The 24,986-nt window shown below is 29.2% G+C and overlaps 1 protein-coding gene across 1 annotated transcript; it reads left to right on the forward strand.

Moving 5' to 3' along the window:
• Positions 1-19,132: 19,132 nt before the first annotated feature.
• LOC130944145 (probable terpene synthase 11) lies at positions 19,133-22,753 on the forward strand. Its single transcript, XM_057872324.1, has 7 exons — positions 19,133-19,361; positions 20,059-20,326; positions 20,817-21,189; positions 21,296-21,514; positions 21,587-21,725; positions 21,827-22,075; positions 22,255-22,753. The coding sequence occupies exons 1-7, from the start codon at positions 19,176-19,178 to the stop codon at positions 22,543-22,545; spliced, it is 1,725 nt and encodes a 574-aa protein (XP_057728307.1). The 5' UTR covers positions 19,133-19,175; the 3' UTR covers positions 22,546-22,753.
• Positions 22,754-24,986: the final 2,233 nt, after the last annotated feature.

A 24,986-nucleotide genomic window follows, 5' to 3' on the forward strand; every position in this document is an offset into this window, starting at 1 on the left:
ATCTAAATTGGGTTGTGACAGAACAATTGTAAATTTGGGATTCAATTTAGATCAATTAAAATTTTAAAGATTAATTTAAGTTCAACTTTAAATTTTAGAAGTGAAATTGAATATTAATTTCTATGATCCATGTTTAAAAATATAAAAGATTCATAAACAAAAGTAATACTTTGTATATATAATAATTTATTGTCAGCAATAACTCTACAACAAAATTATTTTTAGCAGCAAATCTTGAACGATAGTAACAATAATTATTATATGTCCTCTTTAACTTATACTAGTGTATATTCTCATGTTGTACGGGATAATACATAAAATATATAAAAAAATTTTATTAAAATTTAAATAAAAAATATGTATAGTAATTATTATTATAAATATTTTATAATTTAAAAATATTAAAAATAATTAATATTTATTTTAATTCATTTGGATTGGTTGAATAGTTATCTCATTTATTTACTTAAGCAAGTATTTGGTATTCGAATCTCACCTTTAATAAATAGAGTATTAATATGTAGTGGATTAATTCTCGACTTGCCGAGTTAGAAAATCCGTAGAAAAAAATTGTATTTGTCTTTAAAATAGATTAATTTTTTATTAATAACAATACTTATGGATTTTTGTCTTTGTTGAAATTTACTTAGGACAATTTTATTTGTTGATATCGTATTCATTTTTAAAGTCAAAACAATATGATTAACATTGTTACTTGTTAAAATTTCACATTTTATGAAATGATTTTTAAATTTTCAAATTCATAAACTTATGTCATTACAAAAGTTATTAGATCGATTAATATTTCTTGATAACATAGTGTACCGAAACACCATCGTTGAATATTAGTTAGTGTGAAGAGAAACCAATAATAACTTTTGTTATTCAATATATAATTTATTCTATTGAAAAATAAATTAATATTTCCTAAATTTATAAATACATTTTCTTCTAATTTCTTACACCATTTTATTTGACAATATTTACCATACTATCCCACAATATATATATGATGTGCAAAATAATTTTTTGTCTTGAAATTAATTCTGGTTAATGAGATAAAATTTAAAATATTTTTTATTTTCTTACTCAAATTTAAATTTAAATTTAGAATTGATTACTGACTCATTTTTTAATTTCAATAAAAAAATAAATTGGTTAGATATAAAATATTTAACATTTAATAATTTCAATCATTTAAATTTTAATTACCGAAAATTAGATTAAAAATTAATTATAAACTTAATAATTGATAATATATATTATATTAGTACGTAAATAATAATATCCAATGTATTAATTATTTATTTTTTGACAGAACTAATGTATAATCTATTGAGGATTGATTTATTATCCAAATTTTTTTTCATAAACTTTGTAATATGTAAAAATAGTGATCTTATTTGTTATTATTATTTAAATAATTTTTCATAATTTTTTAATTAAGTAATTAACTTAATTAATAACCTTTATTATTGCTTTTATACTAAAAAATATCAGTTTATACTATTTACAGGTTCAACTTCCATCGACAGTGGTAGAATGTCTAAATTGAGACATTTTTAGACTATAATATTTGTCAAACAAATAATTAATAAAACACTCATCCATACCTTTTCATTTTGAATATATTTATACATAAAAAAAAGTTAAAATAGTAAAAGTGATAAAAATAATAATTTTTATAATTTTGTGTGGCTATCTATATATAGAAGACCAAAAGACTATGATTATCTAATAAAATTAATTTTATTTATTGCATTCAATTTAAATAAGTAAAAAAATATCTTATTTTATTTTAGTTCTTAATTCACATGATTTAAATTTAGCTCAATATAATGATTTGATTTGATTTAATTATTAGTGAAAAATATATTGAAAACCTATTTTATGCATAAATTTGTTATTTTAATGATTAATTAATCTAATTAATTAATACAGATAATTAGTATAATTAATTTAATTTAATAAATTAAAAAAATAAATTAAAAAATACTAACAAAACATTAAAAGAAATAAATTAAAAAATACTACCAAATCAATTTGATATAAATTATAATAAATTATGTGATATTTAAATATCTAATCAGATCAACTAGTTGATATAGTTGATTTATCATAATAAATTGTATTTAATGAGTTAAAAGAAACAAATCTTTAAACACTTTCATAAGCATGCATGTCACGTCAACTCTATCATTAAGTGTAAAAATCTGATTTTTATATAATAGAATAGATAATAAATAGAATATATGAGAATATGATATGAGACATATTTTAATTATGAAATTTGTATTATATAATAGATTTTTTCTAAATTCTTAATACTTGGGTACATATATTTCTTTTAACAAATATTCTTCTATCTAATACTATAAAAAAATACATTGGCCACTTTTAATTGCTATAGGTCAACTTCTATCCACATTAGTAGAATGCCTAAATTGAGATATATTCATCAAACAAATAATCAATAAAACACTCATCCATACTATCTTATTTTTGGTACATTTATACATAAAGAAATTATACATAATGAAAAAAAAAAGAAGAAGAAAAGAAGAGTTGAAATAGCAAGAGTAATAAAAATTACGATTCTTATAATTTTGTATGGCCATCTATATATAGTAGACCAGACAACTATGATTATCTAACAAAATTAATTTGTATTTATTACACTCAACTTGAATAAGTAAGAAATTATCTTATTTTAATTTAGTTTTTAATTCACATGATTTGAGTTTAGCTTAATATATATTATTTGATTTGATTTGATTTAATTATTAGTTGAAAATATCTCAATTGTTTATTTTATTCATAAATTTATTATTTAATAATTAATAAATTAATCAAATTAATTAATTAGTACACACAATAGATTTGGTTTAATAAATTAAAAGAATTAAATTAAAAAATACTAACAGAATATTAAAATAAATGAATTAGAAAATATTACCAAATCAAATTGATATAAATTATAATAAATTATATTATATTTAAATATCTAATCAAATCAATTAGTTGATATAGTTAGTTTATTGTAATAACTTGTATTTAATGAGTTAAAAGAAATAAATCGGGAAACACTCTCAGAAGCATGCCACGTTAGCTCCATCCACTACAACAATATAGATTATTTTTTAGGGTTATAATGTGTAAAAGAAAATTAAAATTTGTCAAAAAAATAAATTTTGACACTATTTTAACTATGAAAATATGTTAATAAAAGTTTTGTCAAAAATAGTATTTTTAACATATAAGTGATTGTGAAAAAAATTTAAATCTTATTTTGATAAATATTGACTGCCAAAAATAATTTGTTAGAAAATTTTGAGAACATATTTTCTATGATACTTATTAATTGTCAAAAATACTATTTATTTCGACACTTATTGACTATAAAATATTCTCAACAAAAAATTTTAACAAAGAATGAGATGAGATCTTGAAACTAAAGAATAAATTGAGATTTTGAAGATAAAGAAAGAGTAGTATAATCCTAAACTGAGAGCAGTGTGATGTCAAAATGAACAGAGCCCAAAAAAGAAGAAAAATAGTGGAGTAAATTGAAAACAAATAAGTGTCAAAATTGAGGAGTAATTTTCTACAGTCAAATTATTCATCAAGAAAACATAGAAAATTTGACATTTATGATATTTGTCAAAAATATATATTAATTTTGACATTTAATTATGGTATTAAAAAATAAAGTGTCAAAATAACTCTATTTTTTTATAGTGATCATTAAGTGGAGAAATCCGATTTTTATATAATAGAATAGATTTGACAGCAGTTATATATTTGTTATTATTACTATATGTTATAATGACAATTTTATAACTTTTGTAGTTATTAAAAAGATTTTAATGGTAATTATAAAAGATTTTTCTTGTCAATTATATACTTTTTATTAAAATATTTTAGTGATAAAGTATTAGATAACTAATGTTTAATCACCGATAAATATATTAGTGACTTTTTTATTATCACTAAAAACAAAATAAATAACTACTAAAACTAACTTTTTTAATAATATAAATTTTTAAATAAAACTTCGATCTATGAATAAATAAATAAACAAAAAATTTCATGTTAACTCGTGTAGTATGTAGTTCTATTTAATGAAATGTATTTCAGAAAAAAAAATTTTCTCGGTACATGAAGTAATGATTGATATTACCAGTAGTTTTATAAATTAATCTTTTAGTTTGTATAACTCCAATTCATTTCAATCCTTTTCTTAGTCCAAGTTACTAATTTAAAATTAAACAATAAATTAAACACCCAAATAATAATAACATTTCAAGTAAGCCAAATCTGACTCTAAAAAGTTACAAGTATAATTAATTCTAGAAAAATTAATCCAAACAAACTATTAATTAAATATTAAGAAGAAGCCGTCTAGTTTGGCAGCTTGTAATTGTATAATCATGTCATAACTGAATCACACTCCCCACCATCGGATACATGAATCATGTCCTCATGATATCATCTGCCTACTTGCTTGCATGTTCCACATGCCTTCCAAGGAACTTTGACTTCCACAAATTTAGTTGATACTTTATGATAGAGTTCAAAATTTTTTAAATTCTAAATCTCTTAAAAGACGAAAGCTAAAAAAATAATTTTATAATAAAAAATTATTTAATATTAATTATTTAAAAATTAGTTTAATACAATGATAGATATAAAATAAAATAAAAATGTAACTAATAATTATTCTTTGAGTGAATAACTCAATTATTTTGGGTTTTTTTTGTTTGATTTTGTTTTTAGGGGTGGGTTTGGTTTTATCTTCATGAGAGCAGCCGCGGCGGCTGGAGATTTTTGTTTGTGAAATGATTTTTCGGAGGGCAGTTGCTGAAACATTAATCGGCTTGAACAGTTGAAGACTATGATCATGTTTTTATGTGCTGTCTGAAAATTATGTTATGGGTTAGTTAACATGTGTCTTGAAGATATATGATAATTATTGTTAGTAAAAAAATTTAAATATTTTTATTTTATAAATATAAAATAAATATATTAAAATTTTAATTTTTTTATATTCTTAATAAAAAATTTTAGTTTGTAAGTTTAATTAAGATAATTTTATTAATAATTAATCTACTATAAATAAATATAATAAGAATATAATTGTAAAAAATAATTTGTGATTGATATATTTTTTGTCCTATTTTAATTGGGTTTTAGACCACTTTTTACTTTTTATAATTTGTAAACTTAATATATATTTTTAAAACACAAAATAGATAAATCCTTGTGTTATTCTTAGTAAATAAAATAGTGATAGTAATCCATGTAACTATATTTAAGATCGTCTCATAGTCAGGGTCTTGAATTATAAATTTATAATCAAAGAGATCAATTTAAATGCGCATCAAATTCTCTTTGTATATGAATATATAAATATAAATTTTATTAATAATTATTGAATGCATTTTAATTGTTGCAAATTAAGTACTCAACCATTCTCAAATAATTAAAATATCTTTTTTATTACCCTAATTATTTTATGAGGAATGTTAGGAGCCAGTAATTTTAGTGTTTTGTAACTATGAATTGGCTATCAATAGTGTTTTTAATGGTGTGAGATTACATCTAATAGTGGGAGATCATTTACTTTTGTTTTAATGATTAAGTACTGGTTAAAAAATACAAAAGTTGCTAGTCCCTTAGGTTTTTTCTTATTTTATTATTCAGTAATATTAAAAAAATAAAAAATATAATATAAATTTATTTTATTTAATATTTATTAATTATTTTATTTAATATATTTATTAGTACTAAAATAAAATAAATTTTGATTGTTTTTTATTAATTTTTTTTATTATCAAATATTTTCGATTTACTAAATGGAAAGCTTATTCATTGTTGAAAAAAATATTAAAAACAAACTTATTTGAGGATGGAGGAATTATTATCGTCTGTTCACCTTAAATTTGTATCCGTCTAAATAAATATTTTAACGAATAACATTGTTTTTCTAAATATATAAAAAGAACTTTTGAAAGTTGACTTAATATTTAATATACATGTTTTATCAGCTGTGAATTTAAAAATATTATAATGAGTTTCTACTTTTTAAATAAAATAAAATCAAAATCTTCCAAAAAGATTGGCGGCTGGCTCTAGAATTCTTAATGCAAGCACAGTGTGAGTGTGTCACTGTTTCCATTAAAGTTGCATCGTTTGGTCAAACTACTGTAAAATCCAGACTATCGGGCTAAATACTATTCTATTATAAAATTTATTAATATTTATTTATTGATATTAATAATTATTATATTTAATTTAAAAAAAAATCTTTGTATATAAAAACTTATGTGTGTGTTTAAATATAAAAAAGATTCTACTTGAATATAAAAATTATTATATTTTTATTTAAATATATTATTATTATACAATTCAAAAAAATAGAACTTTAATAAAAATAATATATATTCTAATTATACAAATAATAAATACTAATTAAATGATATTTATTTATATTATTAGTAACATAATATATATTTTATACAAATTATAAAATTAATGATAATTAATTTTTTATTTTATTAATTTATTAATTTTTTTATTTAAAAAATTTAAATTTATAAATTTTAAGATAATTTATTTAAATAAAATATTTAAAATTTATATTTATGTAAATACAATAATTTGCAACTAAATACATGCATATTTTATTTGATTTCTATATAAACGGTAACTGTCAATTACAGTTTAATATTTGGCTATGAATCACTAAATTTTTATTGTGGTTTATAAAAAAAAGTATTTGGACATAAACCACGGCATTTCTACCGTAGTTTATAAAAAGAAACATTTGTGCATAAATTGCAGTATTTCTACCATAGTTTATAAAAGAGATAAAATGTACATAAAACCATGATAAGCAATAATGACGGATTGTATTTTTTACGAATTGAGTTTTTGGGTTTGAAAGGATTTGGAAGAAACTCACCTGACATTGATATTCTGGTGGGATGGGATTATAAAAGAACAAAATCGTTTATATCAATTGAACGACGTTATTTACGGGGTTAAAAACATCAATAAAAAGGTTAGTTGTTTATAAGTTATTTTTTTTATATGTTAGTTGTTTACTGTTCCATTTATATCTATTTCACTTTGATGTGTGGTTAGAGTATTTTTACAAAGAATTTGAAGATTTTAGTGGCTTATATGTTAAAATTTGATTAATACCAATTTAATTTTTTTTGTTAATTTATGTGTTAGCTTTTTATATTTGAATTATTTAATTTATAAAATAATTTAGGTGTTTGTAATTTATTTGTTAAACTTTGATTAGTATCAAATTAATTTTTTAGTTAATTGATGTGTTAAACTTTTATCTGTGAAGTATGCAATTCTTTAGGTCAAGTAGATGATGGTGAAGCATCTCGAGTCTCTTAGGTTGCGCTCTATTATTTTTATCAAAGTCTGACAGAATTGATGACTAACTCCCAATTGCGCCTAGGCCGTTTGCCCTTGGATAACAAATAGTTCCACAAGCCTTCCACAAGTGAACTTCACCAACGATGTGACTGAGAAATTCTTTGTGCCCTTGAGAATAGAATTAACACATTCAGATATGTTGGTGGTCATGTGGTCAAACCGTCTTCTGCTATCCGGATGCTGGGTCCAATTATCATATTTCATTCGGTTGACCTAATAACATATAGCCTGATTCTTAGTCCACATAATATCAAACTAATAGTCAAATTCTGTCTCGGTCTTTGCATATGCAGCATTCACAAGTAGTCTTTTTGCGTCTTGACCTTTGAAACTAAAAAAAATTGTCATCACATGACGAATGCAGAATACCCGATAAACATGTGGGGGTAGCCAACCACTGTCAACTACCTCCAAGACATGCTTGATGTCGTTGTGCCTGTCAGAGATAACAAGAATGTCCTCTTGTGGCGTCACATGCTGTCTTAGGTTGAACAAGAAAAAAATACCACAACTCCGTATTTTCTCCCTCCACAAGTGCGAATGAAACAGGTAAGATATTAGAATTTTCATCTTGCACGATAGCCAAAAGCAAAGTACCTCCATATTTTTCATTTAAGTAAGTACCGTCAATGCTCACTAGTGGCTTGTAAAGTAACTGGTGTATACGTAAATTGCTCCTTTTATCCTCATCACTATCCCCAACTATATCGACATACTCTTCATCCGAATCATCCTCTCTCATTGTATTTTTAACTCGATCAGGTTCACCGTCACCTACACAATCAGGAATCATGACAAGAGAACTAGCCGTCTCAACTGCCAGCTGCCAGAACGAACGGTTCTCCAATGACCGTCTTCATTCACACGATTCAAATCAACCGCAAGGGATTGAGATGCGACGATCAGACAAGCCGGTGCAACCACATGCATCGAATTAAGAATTGACCCCCAAGTTAGTTGACTAAGTATTCAGAGCTAATGCCTCAAAACTGTCGACACCATCCTCCAACTTTATATACAACTTGTGTGTTCTGATCTCCAAAAAACTTCTCCAACAATAAAACAGAACCTGCAGATCTTCATCAGACCCTGTCACAAACGTATCATACTTCACACCGATTGTCACAACTGCAATAGATATCTTATAAAATAACTTCTTCACCCATTTGGTTCCAAACACCCAAGTTTTTGTAATATGCTAATTTTTAGATCTAACAATGTATTCGATAAACGGATAAATACACTCAAGAATTTTTTGTCGGTAAGCTTCATACCCTCTCTTTTGCTTTTATGAATTTTTCCAAAGCAATGCACTAGTGTTAAGAAACTATCCTCCTCATTAGACATTGTAAAAATAACTCATTCCTTTGACAATTGCCTTGAATTGGTATATATAGAACCTACGGCCTTTATAAACTGCAGTAGGAGTACCGCAATTTATGTACAAATAAATGTTTCTCTTCATAAACTGTAGTAGAAGTGCTGCAGTTTGTGTCCAACTGCTTTTCTTCTTAAACTGCAGTTTATGACCAAATATTAAACCGTAGTTGATAGCTGCAGTTTACATCAAAATAAAAAAAATACATACACGTATTTTATTTAAAAAGTTGTATTTAGATAAATTTAGAGGTAATTTATTTTAATCGAGTAAATTGTCCTAAATTTTATAGTCTTTTCATTTATTTTAATTTTGATATCAAGTATTTTGTTTCATTTTTATTTTGTTAATTAAATGTTATTTTGTAATTTTAAAAGATTAATTATTTTTTATTTATCATTCTTCTATTATTAAGTTGCTAGAAAATTTTAAACAATTTAAATATTAATAAAAAATAGTACTAAAAACATTTTTTCAATTATGTATATTTTTAATAAAATTTAATAATCATCTTAACATTTATATAACGTTAAAAAAATACTTATTATGAAATAGAAGAGATGGTATATATTTTGAAATAACTGATTATAAAATACTACTGTACTATTTGTGGAACCTATCCAAAGGAAATCTTTAAGAAAAGGCTGGTTATGAAAGTATTCGATAATAAAACATCTGTTTTAAAATATTTCATTTATTTTTATATATGTTAATTATTGTCTGAAACTCTGATCTACGTTTAAAAAAGATTAAAAATCAGTGTTTATTTAGCAAATTCATATAATATTATTAATTTTTCCTCAATCATATTTCTAAAATAGAACGATTATTGTTATTAATTAAGGATAGTTTTATAACACATTAATTTTCTTAATGAATGTACAAATTTAAAACAAAACATTTACTTAGAAACGAAAAATATTAAATTATTTATATTTTTAAAGATAACTTTAATTATAGAGTTACATGTATAAGTTTAGCATGTATGAATATATGAGTTTAATGGAGTAGTGGGTAGTTAGAGTTAATTGCTTCTAGACTTTTTATGAGTTAATTACTTTCTAATTTTCTCCTTTTCTGTTATGTTGAGCTGGCAGAAATAGTAAATGCTCAACCACCTCAAATCACACATATAATCTGTAATTATAATTGCAATAGTAACTAGAACAGAATTACTCGTTCTCTTCTTCAATTCCTCTCTTTTTCACTCTCAACTCTTCACAGTTCAGCTCTCTTTCTTTTGATGCACGTCTCTGATATCCTTTAATGGAATCAGAGCTTGGCTCCAATGGCTACACCTAATAATTCTACTCCTGCTGCACAAGCAACTCAAACGGAAAATGCTCCAGGATTCACAGCAACTCCAATTTACATAAAGCTTGACAATGATAATTTTTTGCAGTGGAAGGATCAAGTTGAGGCGATGATTGAAGAAAAGGACCTACTTGATCACATCACAGGAGGAAAGATTTTGCAACCGCTGCTTGACAATGGAGAAGCCAATTTAGAATACCAGAGGTGGAAGAAATAGGATGCATTGTTGAAGTCTTGGCTATTGGCTTCCATGACCAAACCATACACTATTCGAATTGTTGGTTGTGTATACACTTACCAGATTTGGAACAAGTTAAAAAATCATTTTGCTTCACAAATTAAAGCTAGATTAATATAATTGAGGAATCATCTTAGCAACACAGAAATTGGTGTCTCGATAAATAATTATGTCTTGTAAATCAAAACTCAAAAGTACAATTGATGTATTGACCTCAATAGGAGAAGTAATCAGTGAAAGTGAACATGTAAATGCGATTCTTCATGGCCTAACTGAGGATTATGCACCTGTCCTCACTTCAATCTTAACAAGATCTCAAGGAATTATAGTTGGTGAGCTAGAAGTAGTACTCTTTGCACATGAAAACATACTAGAAAGGTTTAGAAAATCAGAATTAGATCAACTCTTACAAGCAAATGTGGCTTAATCTAGACACACAAATCAATTTGATCAAGAAATGTATCAAGTCAATTTTGCACAAAGAAGAGGTTTTAGAAGGGGTCCATGAGGTATAGGCAGGTTTCAAAACTTCAGAAATACAAAACATGAAAGGAGACAACAGTCCTATCCTAACAGGTCAGGGATGTAGAATTATGAACAGTCTGAAGGGTTTAACAGGTCTGAAGGATTTAACAGGCCACAATATCAAAGCTACGAAAGAATGCAAGAGAGGCCTCAGTGCTAGTTATGTGACAAATATGGCCACACAACAAGATTTTGTTAGTACATGTATGATGATAATGAAAATAGGCAATACACACGACCTCAACATTAGTACAAAAGAGACTTTGTAGAAAGACAGCAGCAAATTGAGTAGCCAAAAGCAAACTTTAGTAGTTTATTGGCTAATCCTGCAACCATTCAGGATTCAGTGTGGTATCTAGACTCTAGAGCTGCACACCACATGACTGCAAACCCAAAGGTTATGGCTGAAAAAAAAACTTATGCAGGCACAAAACAAGTAGTAGTTGGAAATGGTACAGGTTTGGTTATTAATAGTATTGAAAAAGCATATTTCAAAACTGATTTGAACTCTAAAAATCTAATAATGCAGAAACTATTATTGGTCCCTGATATAACAAAAAATTTGCTCAATATCTACTGATGATTTCAGTGGCTAAGAGAATGGGGGTTGAATCTTAGCCCCTTTTTTGCTTGAATGCACTTACTGGACTTAGATGAGACTTTTCTGTTTTATTTCGTTCCTAGCCACGAGACATTTTCATTTTGTCTCGTCACTTGGCACGAGATATTTTTGGATTTTGCTCCTGAACAGTAGAAACAGAAATGAAGTAAGAGAGAAAGAAGATTACACCCAGGTATATCCTGGTTCAGCTGCTAAGTGCAGTGCAGCCTACATCCAGTCTCCATCACAACAATGATGGAATTTCACTATAATCAACTTGATTACAAACTGTAAAGTGCTAACCCAACTTACAAGGGGATTCCCACAGAATCATGAAACACAACATAGATGAACAAAGGAACTCTAAGACATCTATGGCTTTTTCTTTTAATTTTGCACTCTCTGCATTTTTTCACTCTATGGCTTTTTCATACAAACCTCACTGTTTGCCTTTTTCTATGAGACTCAAGACATGACAAAATTAAACAGAAAAATTACAAAATAGAAAACATTGAAGGAGAAGAAAATCTGTAAGCTTAAGTAGCTATGAGACTTCTGTGCTTTGCACTCTCACTTTCTTTCCTTGAATCAAACCATGACTGTTCACCCCTTTTATAGAGAAGTGAAGCCTTCACAGTTGAAACACAAAACCGAGCTTAGCTTCTTTTCCTTCAAAACAAACCGGTTCGGCCACAGAGAGAGAGAGAGAAGAGGAAACTCATGCATAGACCAACATGCAAATACCTTTAGTTCCTCCTTAGTCATCACTCTTCATCAATCCGAGCGCTCCATCCTTGGCTTCCTCTCCAAGATGGATTTCTGGCCCTTGATGCTTCATGATGATGATGGCTTCATATGCTCCAATCTCTGCCTCTTCCATCACTTCGCCACTCTAGCTACTTCCTATGGTGGTTGAGCAGAATCAGAGACAAGCCATGCCTCCAAGAATCTCTTCCTTGCTGGCCGAATCTTCTTCCTTATTTTTGAGTATGAAGGATCCGAGATTACCTCACCAAATCTTACTACATTTGGTGATTATCTCAGACACAGCATACTTTTGGTTTTCTTTTTCTAGCCATCATTAGCTTGATGGTCTTGATGCATGCAGCTTCTTCTTTTCGGTGAGTGTTGCTTCCATGGCTTCCTGGTTAATGACCGAAGAGAAGAGAGAAAGAGATGAGAGAGAATGTGAAGTTAAAGTAAAAGCAATTAAATGAAATGAAGCATATGATGGATAGCTTTTACTCCCTTTGCTTTGAGTAGCGTATAGCATTAATCATAATGATTCCCATCAAATCAAAGTCAAGTTCTCTCTCATGTTTCCAATGCTAGCATATTAAGTTTTGAAATCCAATCTTAGCAAGCAATGGAATCCGTTGGAAAGCATGAAGCCTATATGCTTTCTTGGTTTCGGACCAGGTTTGGAAGCATTTAAAAAAAAAATACTGTTGGGCTTGTTAATCACAACATTAAATCTGGCCTAATTAGTAACATTTGCTTTCCTGGTGAATTTTGGTTTCGGATCAAGCATATGAGACTTTCATCAAAATCAAATATGGGCTTAGTTGCAACAACATTGAGCTTGGCCCTTAATACAACAATTCAGCCACATGAAAGAAAACATGTAACAAGGCTGATTGTTGGTTTTAATTTGGGCTAGCAACATTTTATTTTCCGGCCCAATTAAAATCTGCATCACAAAATTATTAATTAACATATGTTAAATAAAGATTAAATTAATAATTTTACAATTAAATATTTTAATAATGTTTGCTCATCACAAATATTAATTTGGAGTTTTTCAAACTCATCATCTACCAATTTTGCTGTGACAATAAGGTGTTTTTTGAATTCCACTCTCATGGTTGCTTTGTTAAATCTCAAGCCACTAATAAAGTCATTCTTCAAGGAGATGTTGTCAAGAAAATGTATAGGCTTCTCAATTTCCATCCATTTCACACACCTTCTGCCTTCACCAGTTCATTGGAGGCAGCAACAAACAAATATATGCTTTGGCATGCTAGGCTTGGACATGCCTCAGCAGCTGTACTGTCTAAATTCCTCAAGATTTGTAATCTCCCCTCTTTCCCAAATAAGTCAATATGTAGTTACTGCTGCATTGGAAAGTCTCATTCTTTACCATTCCCTGAGTCCAAAACTGTTTACAATGCTCCTTTAGAACTTGTGTATTCTGACATTTGGGTTCTAGCTCCATTTCCTGATTCTAATGGAAACTACTATTTTGTCAATTTTATTGATGCTTTTTTCAGATTCACTTGGCTGTATCTAATTAGAAGTAGAGCTCAACTAAAATCAGTTTTTCTATATTTTCAATATCTGGCTGAGCTACAATTAGATGCAAAACTTAAATGCCTACAAAGTGATAATACTGTAGAATATGTAAGCCTCTCCAAACTGCTGCAAAAGCAAGGTATTTTTCACAGATTCTCTTGTCCTCATATACATGAACAAAATGGCACAACCAAACGAAAGCATAAACATGTTGTAGAGATGAGTCTAACCATGCTTGCTATAGCATTTTTACCTATCAAATTTTGGGGAGAAGCATTCACAACAGCAGCTCAGATCATCAATGTTCTTCCCACACCAGTGCTGAATGGAGCCTCACCAACTGAGAAATTATTTGCTAAGCAACCAACATATGAGAATTTAAAAGTGTTTGGTTGCCTATATTTTCCACACTTGAGACCTTACAATAAGAACAAGCTGTAATTTAGGTCCTCAACTTGTGTTTTCCTTGGATATTCCATCTCTCACAAGGAAGACAAGTGCCTGACACCCTCAAGAAAAATAGTTATCAGCCGAAATTTGTTGTTTTTGATGAACAAAACTTCCCTTTTAAAGATCAACAATCAGAATTTAATACAAACACTTCACAAGCTCAAGCCTCACTTTACTACCCTCTACCTCCACTTCAAATTCTTCAAAGCCTCACCCCTCCCCTGCCAATACTCCTCATCAACAATTTCACACTCCAATCCCTACCTCACCACCTGCTGCACAAGCCTCCCCTCCTTCACCACCTGCTGTACCAGTCCCTCAGCCTATCCCCATCTCTATTCAAATAGCCCCCTCAGTATCTGAATCTCCCTCACTCTCACAATCTTATCCCTAGCCTTCACAACATGTAGCACCCTCAAATATACCTATTCCTGTTCCAATTTCAGATTTGGAAATTGCTATACCCTGGACCCTACCACATGAAACTCATGACTTAGTAGCAAACGTACACCCCATGGCGACAAGAAGCAAGATTAGCTCCTTGAGGCCAAGAGCCTTTCAAGCCTCAGTAGAACTCCGTTCTGTGTAGCAGGCCCTGGCTGATCCTGTCTGGAAACAAGCTATGGATGCTAAATTTGTAGCTCTGTAGCGAAACAACACCTGAAAGCTTGTTCCCTACTTCCCTTGCCAGCTGGCAGAGAAGCCATAGGCAGCAAATGGGTCTTTTGTGTTAAGTACAATGCATATGGAAGTCTTCAGAAGCATCAAGCACGCCTAGGCCTGGCAGCATAGACCTTATCTGCGGGTACCCAACCTGACCCAACCTGGTTGGGTAGAGTTGCCAACCCGATCCGCTGTGGGTAGGGTTGGCCTGCGGAGCGGGTAAGGTGCGGGTTGAGCCTCAACCCTACCCGCCCTACCCGCACCCCCCATAATATGTGTTATATATGTTTAAAAATGTTATATATGGGAGTTGAACCAAGGACCTTAAACATGTGCAAAAGGTTCTTAGCGACTGAACCAAATTTATAAATTTGTAAATTTTATTCATTTATTTGATGGTTATGTTGTGTATGAGATACTTGTATTATTTATGAGATACTTGTGTCATTATAATATTTCTTTTTGTCAACCCGCGGGTAGGGTCGGATACCCACGGGTTGAGCGTGGGTAGGGTTAGGGTTGGGTATTTCTCAACCCGTGAGTAGGATAGGGTTAGGGTTGGGTTCAAACCCTACCCTACCTTACCCATTGCCACCCCTAAGCACGCCTTGTTGCTCAAGGCTTCTCCCAAAGACCTGGCTTCGATTTGACTGAGACTTACAATCCAGTGGTGAAGCCAACATCAATTTGAATTATCCTTTCCACAACATTAGCTAGAGTCTGGTCAATCAGACAAGTTGATGTGAATAATGCCTTTCTACATGGAGAGCTTGATGAGGATGTCTATATGAAGCAGTCGTACATCTTAATCAATAGTAACTTAGTGACAAGCTTACAAAAGCACTCTATGGCCTGAAGCAGGCACTCAGAGCTTGGTATCACAAGCTATCCTCAGCACTTCAGAAACTTGGCTTCTCACCAACCAAGTAGGATATCTTAGTATTTGTGCAGCAATAAGAGACCTCTCTCACCTATGTTTTAATCTATGTTGATGACATTATTGTCACTAGAAATTACCCTGCAGTATTCACTGCAGTCACTCAAAGATTTAACTCAGCCTTTGCATTGAAGGACATGGGTGAGTTGTATTACTTTCTGGGAATTCAAGCAACCAGGATTGGAGACGGAGGACTGATAATGTCCCAAGGCAAGTATGTGCAGGACTTGCTTGCAAAAGCTGGCATGAGTAATTGCAAGCCGTGTGCCACACCTCTACCTTCCACCCTTAGAATCTAAGCTTTGGGAGGAGAAGTGTTTGATAATCCTCAGCCCTACCGCTCTCCAATATCTCACAGTGACACGACCAGACCTGGCTTACAGTGTAAATAAGGTGGCTCAGTTTATGCAAACATCTTTAGAAGCACATTGGAAACTTGTTAAGAGAATCTTATGATATGTTAATGGCACAGCTGCAAATGGCTTGAAAATTCACAAGAACCCATCTTTGAAGATTACAGCCTAATGTGATTTAGACTGGGCTGGGGATCCAAATGATAAGAAGTCAGTTGGTGGTTTCTATGTCTTTCTGGGACGAAATATGGTGTCCTGGCAGTCAAAGAAGCAGGGAGTGGTGGCCAGATCAAGCACAGAGGCCGAGTACAGGGCACTAGCAAACCTTGTGGCAGAGCTGATTTGGATCAAAGGCCTAATAAATGAGCTGAAGTGGTCGATTCCAGAAGCACCTATGGCATGCTGCGATAATCAAAGTGTTGTGCTCCTAGCAGCAAATCTGATATTGCATTAAAAAACAAAGCACTTTGAGATGGACTTGCACTTTGTAAGAGACTATATCACAAGCAAAGTGGTTCAAGTAAGTCATGTCCCCAGTTCAGTCCAAATCGCAGACACCTTCACCAAGGCTCTTCCTTCTACAGCTTTCATCCAGCTTCAGGACCAACTTAAAGTGCAGAATCTGAAAAACTCAATAACTCCAACTTGACAGAATCATGATAGAGAATGTGAAGCATAGAAATGTGAGGGTCATATAGAGATACATGTATAAGTTCAACATGTATGAATATATGAGTTTAGTGGAGTAGTAGGTAGTTAGAGTTAGTTGTTTCTAGATTTTTTATGAGTTAGTTACTTCCCAACTTTTTCTTTTTCTGTTATGCTGAGCTGGCAGAAGTAGTTAGTGTTTAACCAACTCATATCACACATATAATCTGTAATTGTAACTGCAATAGTAACTAGAATAGAATCACTCGTTCTCTTTTTCAATTCCTTTCTTTTTCACTCTCAACTCTTCACAGCTTAGCTCTCTTTCACGTCTTTAATATCCTTTCACTAATGTTAAAATTTTTTAAAAGGATAAAAAATTCAAAAAAAAATTTTTGTTTAGTCTCACTGTTTTATTATTTTTTTTAATATTTTACTGTATATCTTAATTCTAGAGATAAAAAATTTAATTATTTTATTTGATAGATTATTAACACTTGAGAAAATTAAAAGAAGTTCATGCATCCATATAAATAAAAAGTACTGATTCAACTCTAATAGTATAACTAACTTGAGAAATTAATTTGTCAGAATTATGTCTAGTTGACAGAAGTTAATTTGAGATAAATTAATTAGCTCAAATCAAATTAATATAACTTACATTAGGTGTAAGCAGTATATAGTTGTAGATAATAAGCACCAATGTAAGTTGGCAAGTTTTTAACTTATATGAGTGTCTATCATATACAACTGCACCATGTGCACCTAATATAACGGTTAATATCTCTAATTAACTTCTGCCAGTTACACAGAATTCTAACAAACTAATTTTTCAAATTAATTACACTGTTAAAATTGAGTCAACATCTTCTATTTACATTAAACTTTATACTGTTAAAATTGAGTCAACATTTTCTATTTATATTAAACTTTTAAGGATTTAACTAACATGTACTCTAAAAATACACAATAAATTTATTATTAATAAAAAGTTTTTTAAATATAAAAAATCAAATTTTTAATATATTTATTTTATATTCATTAAATAAAACATTTAAAATTTTCCCAACTTTCAATACTTCTTCTGTCAAGTGTTGGCGATATGCCACAAATTCATTATATATATATATATATATATATATATATATATATATATATATAAAATGGTGGATAGAATTTTTCTTCTTTTTCTTTGAACAAAAAAAACTCAACATAATAAAATAAAATATAAAAAAGGAATAAAACACAACTCAAAGCCCAAGACAATGAACATATTAAAAAAGTATAATTTATTATCATTTTCGATATAGTTATCAACAATTAAACGGATCAATACTACACTATAACCAAACTAATTAATTATAATAAAACCACTTGAACTTTATACTTATAAATTTACACAATTTTTATATCAACTTTATTAACAATTGTAAAATTTATCTTTATTACTCAATTAACATATTATCTATTTTTTTAAATTTTAAATTTGTGATTCGGCCTTTTTTTTATTTGTTCTTTTTAGTTTTTCAGTTTTTTTTTGTTATATTGTTAGATCTAATTAATATATATGTAGTTTCAAAAATAAGATCTCTTTTGTAACTCTTATAATTTCTAAAAAAAGATTTATTATATATATATATTTAATTTGTTTAATTGTTAATAAGAATTAATATTAACCATGATGATATAATTCATTTTATCCAATAATTATTAAATAGATTATAGGGTATAATTTACCCTTTATTTAATTTAAAAGAGAATTGAATATAATTAATTATATTCCTCTGAAAAACAAATTTTCTTAAATTTCAAAAAATATCTATGCATTTTAATCTCGATATAACTTTTAACATTCATAATTTAATTGAGTGGTCTAGGAGTAATATTATTGTTGAATTTTATACATATTAAGTTGAATATTGACAATAAATCAACAATGCAGGTACATACTATTTAAACATATATTATATATAAATGATATGGGTGGTCAGTGGTCTAGTTTGCCTCCTGCCGCCGTTTGCTGTCTGCGCAGATTAATTGTACGAATATCATCATGTTCACATACATGGTAACATGGATTACATTTAATGGCATTGCATTATCGAAAGAAAATAAGAAAAATCAATCAGTAATGACATTGACATATGGGTGCCCACAAATTTCAAAAAACCTTTATTGACACGAAATTAATTTTTAGAAGTTGCTTTGGCTTATAGCGGCGGTTAGCGAGAATCTATATAAGGCGCAGACAACAATTGTGTTGATCATAGTCATAATAACAACATACATAGTTCTAACTTAGAGAGCTACTTGTTCATATGTCTACAGATCAAATGGCTCTTGTTATACAAGTTAGAGCTTCTTCGCTTTCAAGCTCAATTCATCATCCTCGTCACAATTCCATGCTTCCACCATGGAACTTGTCGCTACAAACATCTAAAGGCCAAGGGACCATTATGCTTAGTAAAAAATTATCCATCAATTCCGTTCTTCTTCGTGAGAAGGTGCCCTTTGATTAAACTCTCTCTAAGATTTTTATTTTACTTTCTTTGGGTAAATTAAAGTCCCTCCAAGTATTTCCATACTTGATTTATGGAAGAAGCAAACTTTTAATAACTATTTCCTTTTTATCATGGTTTTTATATACATTATAGATATGTTTAAAAAAATAATATATCTGTCGATAAATAATTGATTAGCGTAATAGATACTATAGTAATTTCGAATTCGAGTCTCAAGTAAAAAAAAAAAAAAATCAAATTACCTTCCAGTGAAATCTCGGATGCTCAAATAAAATTAATTATCTTTGATAAATAAAAAAAAAGAAAATAAATTTAATATATTAATTATATTTAAAATATTATTCGTACACCAAATCAATCATTAAAATCAGTTACTAATATAATTGTATATAAATATATGTATAATTTAATTTATTTTTAATATATATTTTATATTCTAATATGTATTTTATACTAATGACCGATTTTAGTGGCTAATTAGCATAATCGTTTACTACTTTTTAAATGCATCCAAATTGGTAATACAAAGGCACTGGTTATATAGAAGAAAAGGATGAGCTAATATTCATGGTCAATTAACTATATTAATTTTTGGTTTCAAAGGTGACAAGGCCTTAATTTCCTTTTCTGCAGTTAATTATTTTCCTATTTTGGTTTGGTTTTGATGTTGGGGTGATAGGTGGAGTGTCTTGAAAGTAATGATAGGAAGAAAAGCTTGGAGCAGGTGAAGAAAGAAGGGAAAGAAACATTGCTAAAAAGGTCAAGTGATCCAGTGGGAACAATGAAAATAATTGATAGCATTCAAGAGCTGGGAATTGGGCACCATTTTGAAGAAGAGATCAATGCACTTCTTGGAAAGATATGCCACTGGGATGCCTCACAAGACCTATTTGCCACATCCCTTCAATTTCGCCTCCTCCGGCACAATGGTTGGACCACGTTTCCTGGTATGTATTACCTTTATTCAACTAATTAATTAATTAATTTGCATTCGGCATGTTGATAAATAATAATTGAGGAATGTTATATATGTTATATCTTTATCATTATGTATTTTTTTATATATTTTCTATTTTTATATTAAAAATAATATATAAAAAATCTAAAAAATAAAAATTTATCTTTATTACCATAAAAAATGTGATGAAATTATTTTCTTTCGAAAAGTTAAGTTATCAAAAACAATCATATAAATTATTATAATTTTAATATATTCTTTTAGGTAAAATTTTTTTTTTTTTTATTTTGTTTTATACTTAATTTTTTTTATTAACAAAAATCGAATTCTAAACCTTTAGATCATAGCAATTTTAATATTGGATCGTAAAATTAATTTAAAAAATTTAAACAAATAGACATACATTCATGTTCTATTCAAATTAAATATTTTACTGTACCTATGATATAATAAGATGAATTATTATTGTTTGACGGCAGAGAATTTCAACAAGTTTTTGGACAAGAGTGGAAATTTCAAGGAATCACTGAGCAGAGACATAGGTGGCGTGCTAAGTTTGTACGAGGCATCATTTCTAGGTGCTGAAGGTGAAGGAGTGTTACAACAAGCCATGGACTTCTCAAGAGGCCATCTTCACCAATCAATCCCTCACCTGGCTCCTGAATTAGGAAGACAAGTTAGCAGAGCCTTAAGGCTTCCAAGGCACCTTCAAATGGAGAGGTTAGAAGCCAAGAATTACATGGACCAATACAGCCGTACAACAACCAAAATACCAGCTCTTTTGGAATTGGCCAAGTTGGATTATGACATGCTTCAATCATTGTACAAAAGAGAATTAGGAGAAATCACCAGGTCACACTCTAATTTTAAATTTAATACAATATATAAATCTAAAGTATATTTACTTTGAAATGGTTATATAATTGATGTGACAATTTATTTGTTTGCATTTGTTTAGGTGGTGGAAGGAATTAGGACTAATTGAGAGCCTTGGTTTTGCTAGAGATAGACCATCAGAGTGCTTTCTATGGACAGTGGGGATTTTCCCAGAACCACGTTATTCCAACTGCCGTATTGAACTTACTAAAACAGTATGCATTTTGCTTGTTATGGATGATATCTTCGATACTTATGGCTCTTTCGATGATCTTGTTCTTTTCGTCAAGGCAATCAAAAGGTATGTGCCAATTAAGAGCAATTTTTTTCTGCTTAATATTTTGAAACGAACCAAGTACTTTTTTATTTATAGATGGGATCTTGATGCAATGGAGCAGCTACCTGAATACATGAAAATATGCTACATGGCATTATATAACACAACTCACGAAATTGCATACAAAATTCAGAAAGAGCGTGGACTAACCGCTGTTGCCTACTTGAAAAAAACGGTGAGAATCCCAAGAATAAAACATATATACACAAGATACGTTTAATTTAAGATTCTAATTAACGAAAGGTTGATGCATGATTATATTATTATTTTGTTCAGTGGATAGACATATTTGAAGCATTTCTTGAGGAAGCCAAATGGTTCAACCAGGGTTACGTGCCATCTTTTAGGGAATATCTGGACAACGGGGTGATTTCCGCAGGATCTTACATGGCCATGACGCATGCAACTTTCCTCGTTGGTGATGGTATCTCAAAGGATACTCTTTCATTGATAAAGACATACCCTAGGCTCTTCTCTTGTTCTGGCGAAATTCTTCGTTTTTGGGACGACCTAGGAACTTCAACGGTACCTCATTCATCTTATACTTTATCACTCTATATACTCATTAAGTAAATTTAATAGTTGAAAACTGTTAAATGCGTCATCTAATTTTCTCAATTATTAGTTTTATATAAAGACAACTTACTTAGTGATTAATTTACATAATTTTTTAAAATCCTAATTGCATTATTCATGTTGTTCAGGAAGAACAAGAGAGAGGGGATAATGCTTGCAGCATACAGTGCTACATGAGGGAAAATAATGGTTGTGATGAGAATGAAGCAAGAAAACATATAAGGGGGCTCATAGGGAAGCTGTGGTTAGAGTTGAATGGTGTAGCCATGAATACGACCGCTCTGCCTTCTTCAATAGTGAAAGCTTGTTTCAACATGGCAAGAACTGCTCAGGTCATATATCAGCATGGCGATGACAAAAGCACATACACAGTTGATGACTACGTCCAAACATTGTTCTTCACACCCTCTGCTATCTAGCTATGTAGTGCATGAATCAAGTGATGATTGTTCACCACTAATTAACTAGTATGTTATTTTTAGGATTCTAATTTTTTTATATATATTGCTTTAGTCTATTTTGAAATGCGTTATGATTTCCTTGATTCATAGTGTATTTGAAATTTTAATAAGAAATTGTATCTAATTTTTTGTTAATTGAGAGTTTTAATCTATTCTTTTATTAATATTTAGATTAATATACTTTAATATACATCAATTAGTTAAGATGCATTAATAGTATATTAAAAGATGACAATGAAAAATCAGAAAGAGTGGTTATTATTAAAATAAAATAAATTATCCTATTTTCAGTAAAAGAGAATCAATCAATATATAAAGTCAAATGGTTGATTGACCTTTAGATTATGTCAGCTAATTCAATATTATTTGCAATAGTCAATCCAATTGCACGCGGCTAAGTTCCAACTTCCAACCGGTACATGTAAAATTGACCATTATGACCAAGGTATGTTGCTTTTGTTTTGTTTGTCTATTTTGGCCACGGAATATTGCTTACTTGCTTTGTTTTACTATTTGACTATTTGTATTGTCAATTTGGTAAGGCTAAATTTAGGATCAAGTTCCAAAAGAAAAGGAAAACAATATGGATACTATTAACAAATCGGCGCCCAGGATAAGAGGAAAAAACCTTTTTCCTAGTTGGTGCGAGGTTGAATTTTCGTAAGCATGATCTAGGAGTTGACCAGATGTAACGTAGATTAAAGCGTGTTTCATTGTCGTGGACTCTCTCCAAGTTTTTTCTTGGTCAACTATTAACATTTTTGTGCACAAGGTAGACAATGACATGTATGACTTGGAGGTTCCGTAATTCACCCACTGCACTGCAGGAACCAAACCCAGATAGACCTGGGCCCTGGACCCTTCATTACATCTAATCAATAGACCCATATGATTTGTCCAAAAAAAAGAGGCCCATATAGTTCCCCCAGATAATAACTGAAATACTTGCTTATTTGACCCAAAAGAAAAAAGAAATGCTTGCCTATCATCATAATTTTACTATCCAATAGTGTGTGTGAATTTTGTTTGAGTTCAAAATTATTTATTTTAAATTATTTAATTACTACTAAAATAATTAAATAGTTTTACATATTGTATATTTAGAATTATAAATATTAAATTAGATAAATTTTAGATTATTATCTCTTTAATATTTAATTTCAGAGCAGACATATAAATATTTAAATTTATGGAGTCTATCTAATTTGGTGAAAAGAAGATCGCTACTAATGGATCTGAGACGGTGGGGATCCGAGGCTAAATTATGATTGATGAGGTGCTGCAGTAAGAAGAAGACAAGGGAGAAATGCTAATCAAGATGGATGTTTGGTTGGCCAATTGCATGCCACTTTCCATCTTTGAGATTGAGAAGAAAACCCTGCCTATTGAGATCAGAGCATAGCAGGCACCAAATTCCATGACATCAACAGGAAATGATCTAAGCAGACGTAACCCTCACGTGCCACACCTTATTTTTGGTTTTTTTTTTTATTAGCTCCCAACTACCGCAAATTATTTTTGATATTGGGGATGGAAATGATTTTTTTAGGATTATATATGATAAAAGTATTATTTTCAAATGTGAAATTTTTTTATTTAAAATATGAAAATCGGACTCTCCAATTTATTTGGAAATAAAAATCGGTTTATACGATTTATTAGAATAAAAATTAAACCCTCCGATTTGATATTAAAAAAATTTTAAAAATTAACTTACAAATAATCGGTCCCTATGATTACTTATTTCCATATCAAAATAAAATTACATGCATCACCAATAGAATTGAATTGCACACATTTATTTTCTATAATAAAAATTTTTAGCCCCCAAACTACGGCTAATATATTTTTTAATGGATTAGAGGAGTGTATTATATATAATTATAAAGAATTAATGTATTTTTTTATGAATATGAAGATAATTTTTTTAAAATTAAAAAATATAAATTGAAGGTTTAGATTTGGCTAAAAATAAAAGACTGAGGTTTAGATTTTAAATAGAGGTAGAAACTTGAGATTCTAATTTGTAGAGAAGTGTTAGAAAAGTTATTAAATTTTGTGATTTGTAGTTATTAATTAATTATTATTGGTGTTTTTAATAGTGTGAAATTATTTATTTTTTTGTTAGTTAAGTACTCACTAAATTTTAATAAAAGTGCTAGTCTCTAAATTTTTTCGTAATTTGTATGAGATAAAAAAAAATTTTAGAATAAATCAATGGATCGATTTTAGATAAAAAAAATTTTCAAAAAACCTAACTTCAAAGATCTAATTTACATGTTCAAAAAAAAAATAAAAAAATTTTAAAAAATCTAACTTGAAAGTCTAATTTACATGTTTAATTTTTTTTTGCATTATAAATTGGACTATTAAATTTATAAACTTATAAAAAAAATTAC

Source organism: Arachis stenosperma, chromosome 8 (assembly GCF_014773155.1).
Source record: "Arachis stenosperma cultivar V10309 chromosome 8, arast.V10309.gnm1.PFL2, whole genome shotgun sequence".
NCBI lineage: Eukaryota > Viridiplantae > Streptophyta > Magnoliopsida > Fabales > Fabaceae > Arachis > Arachis stenosperma.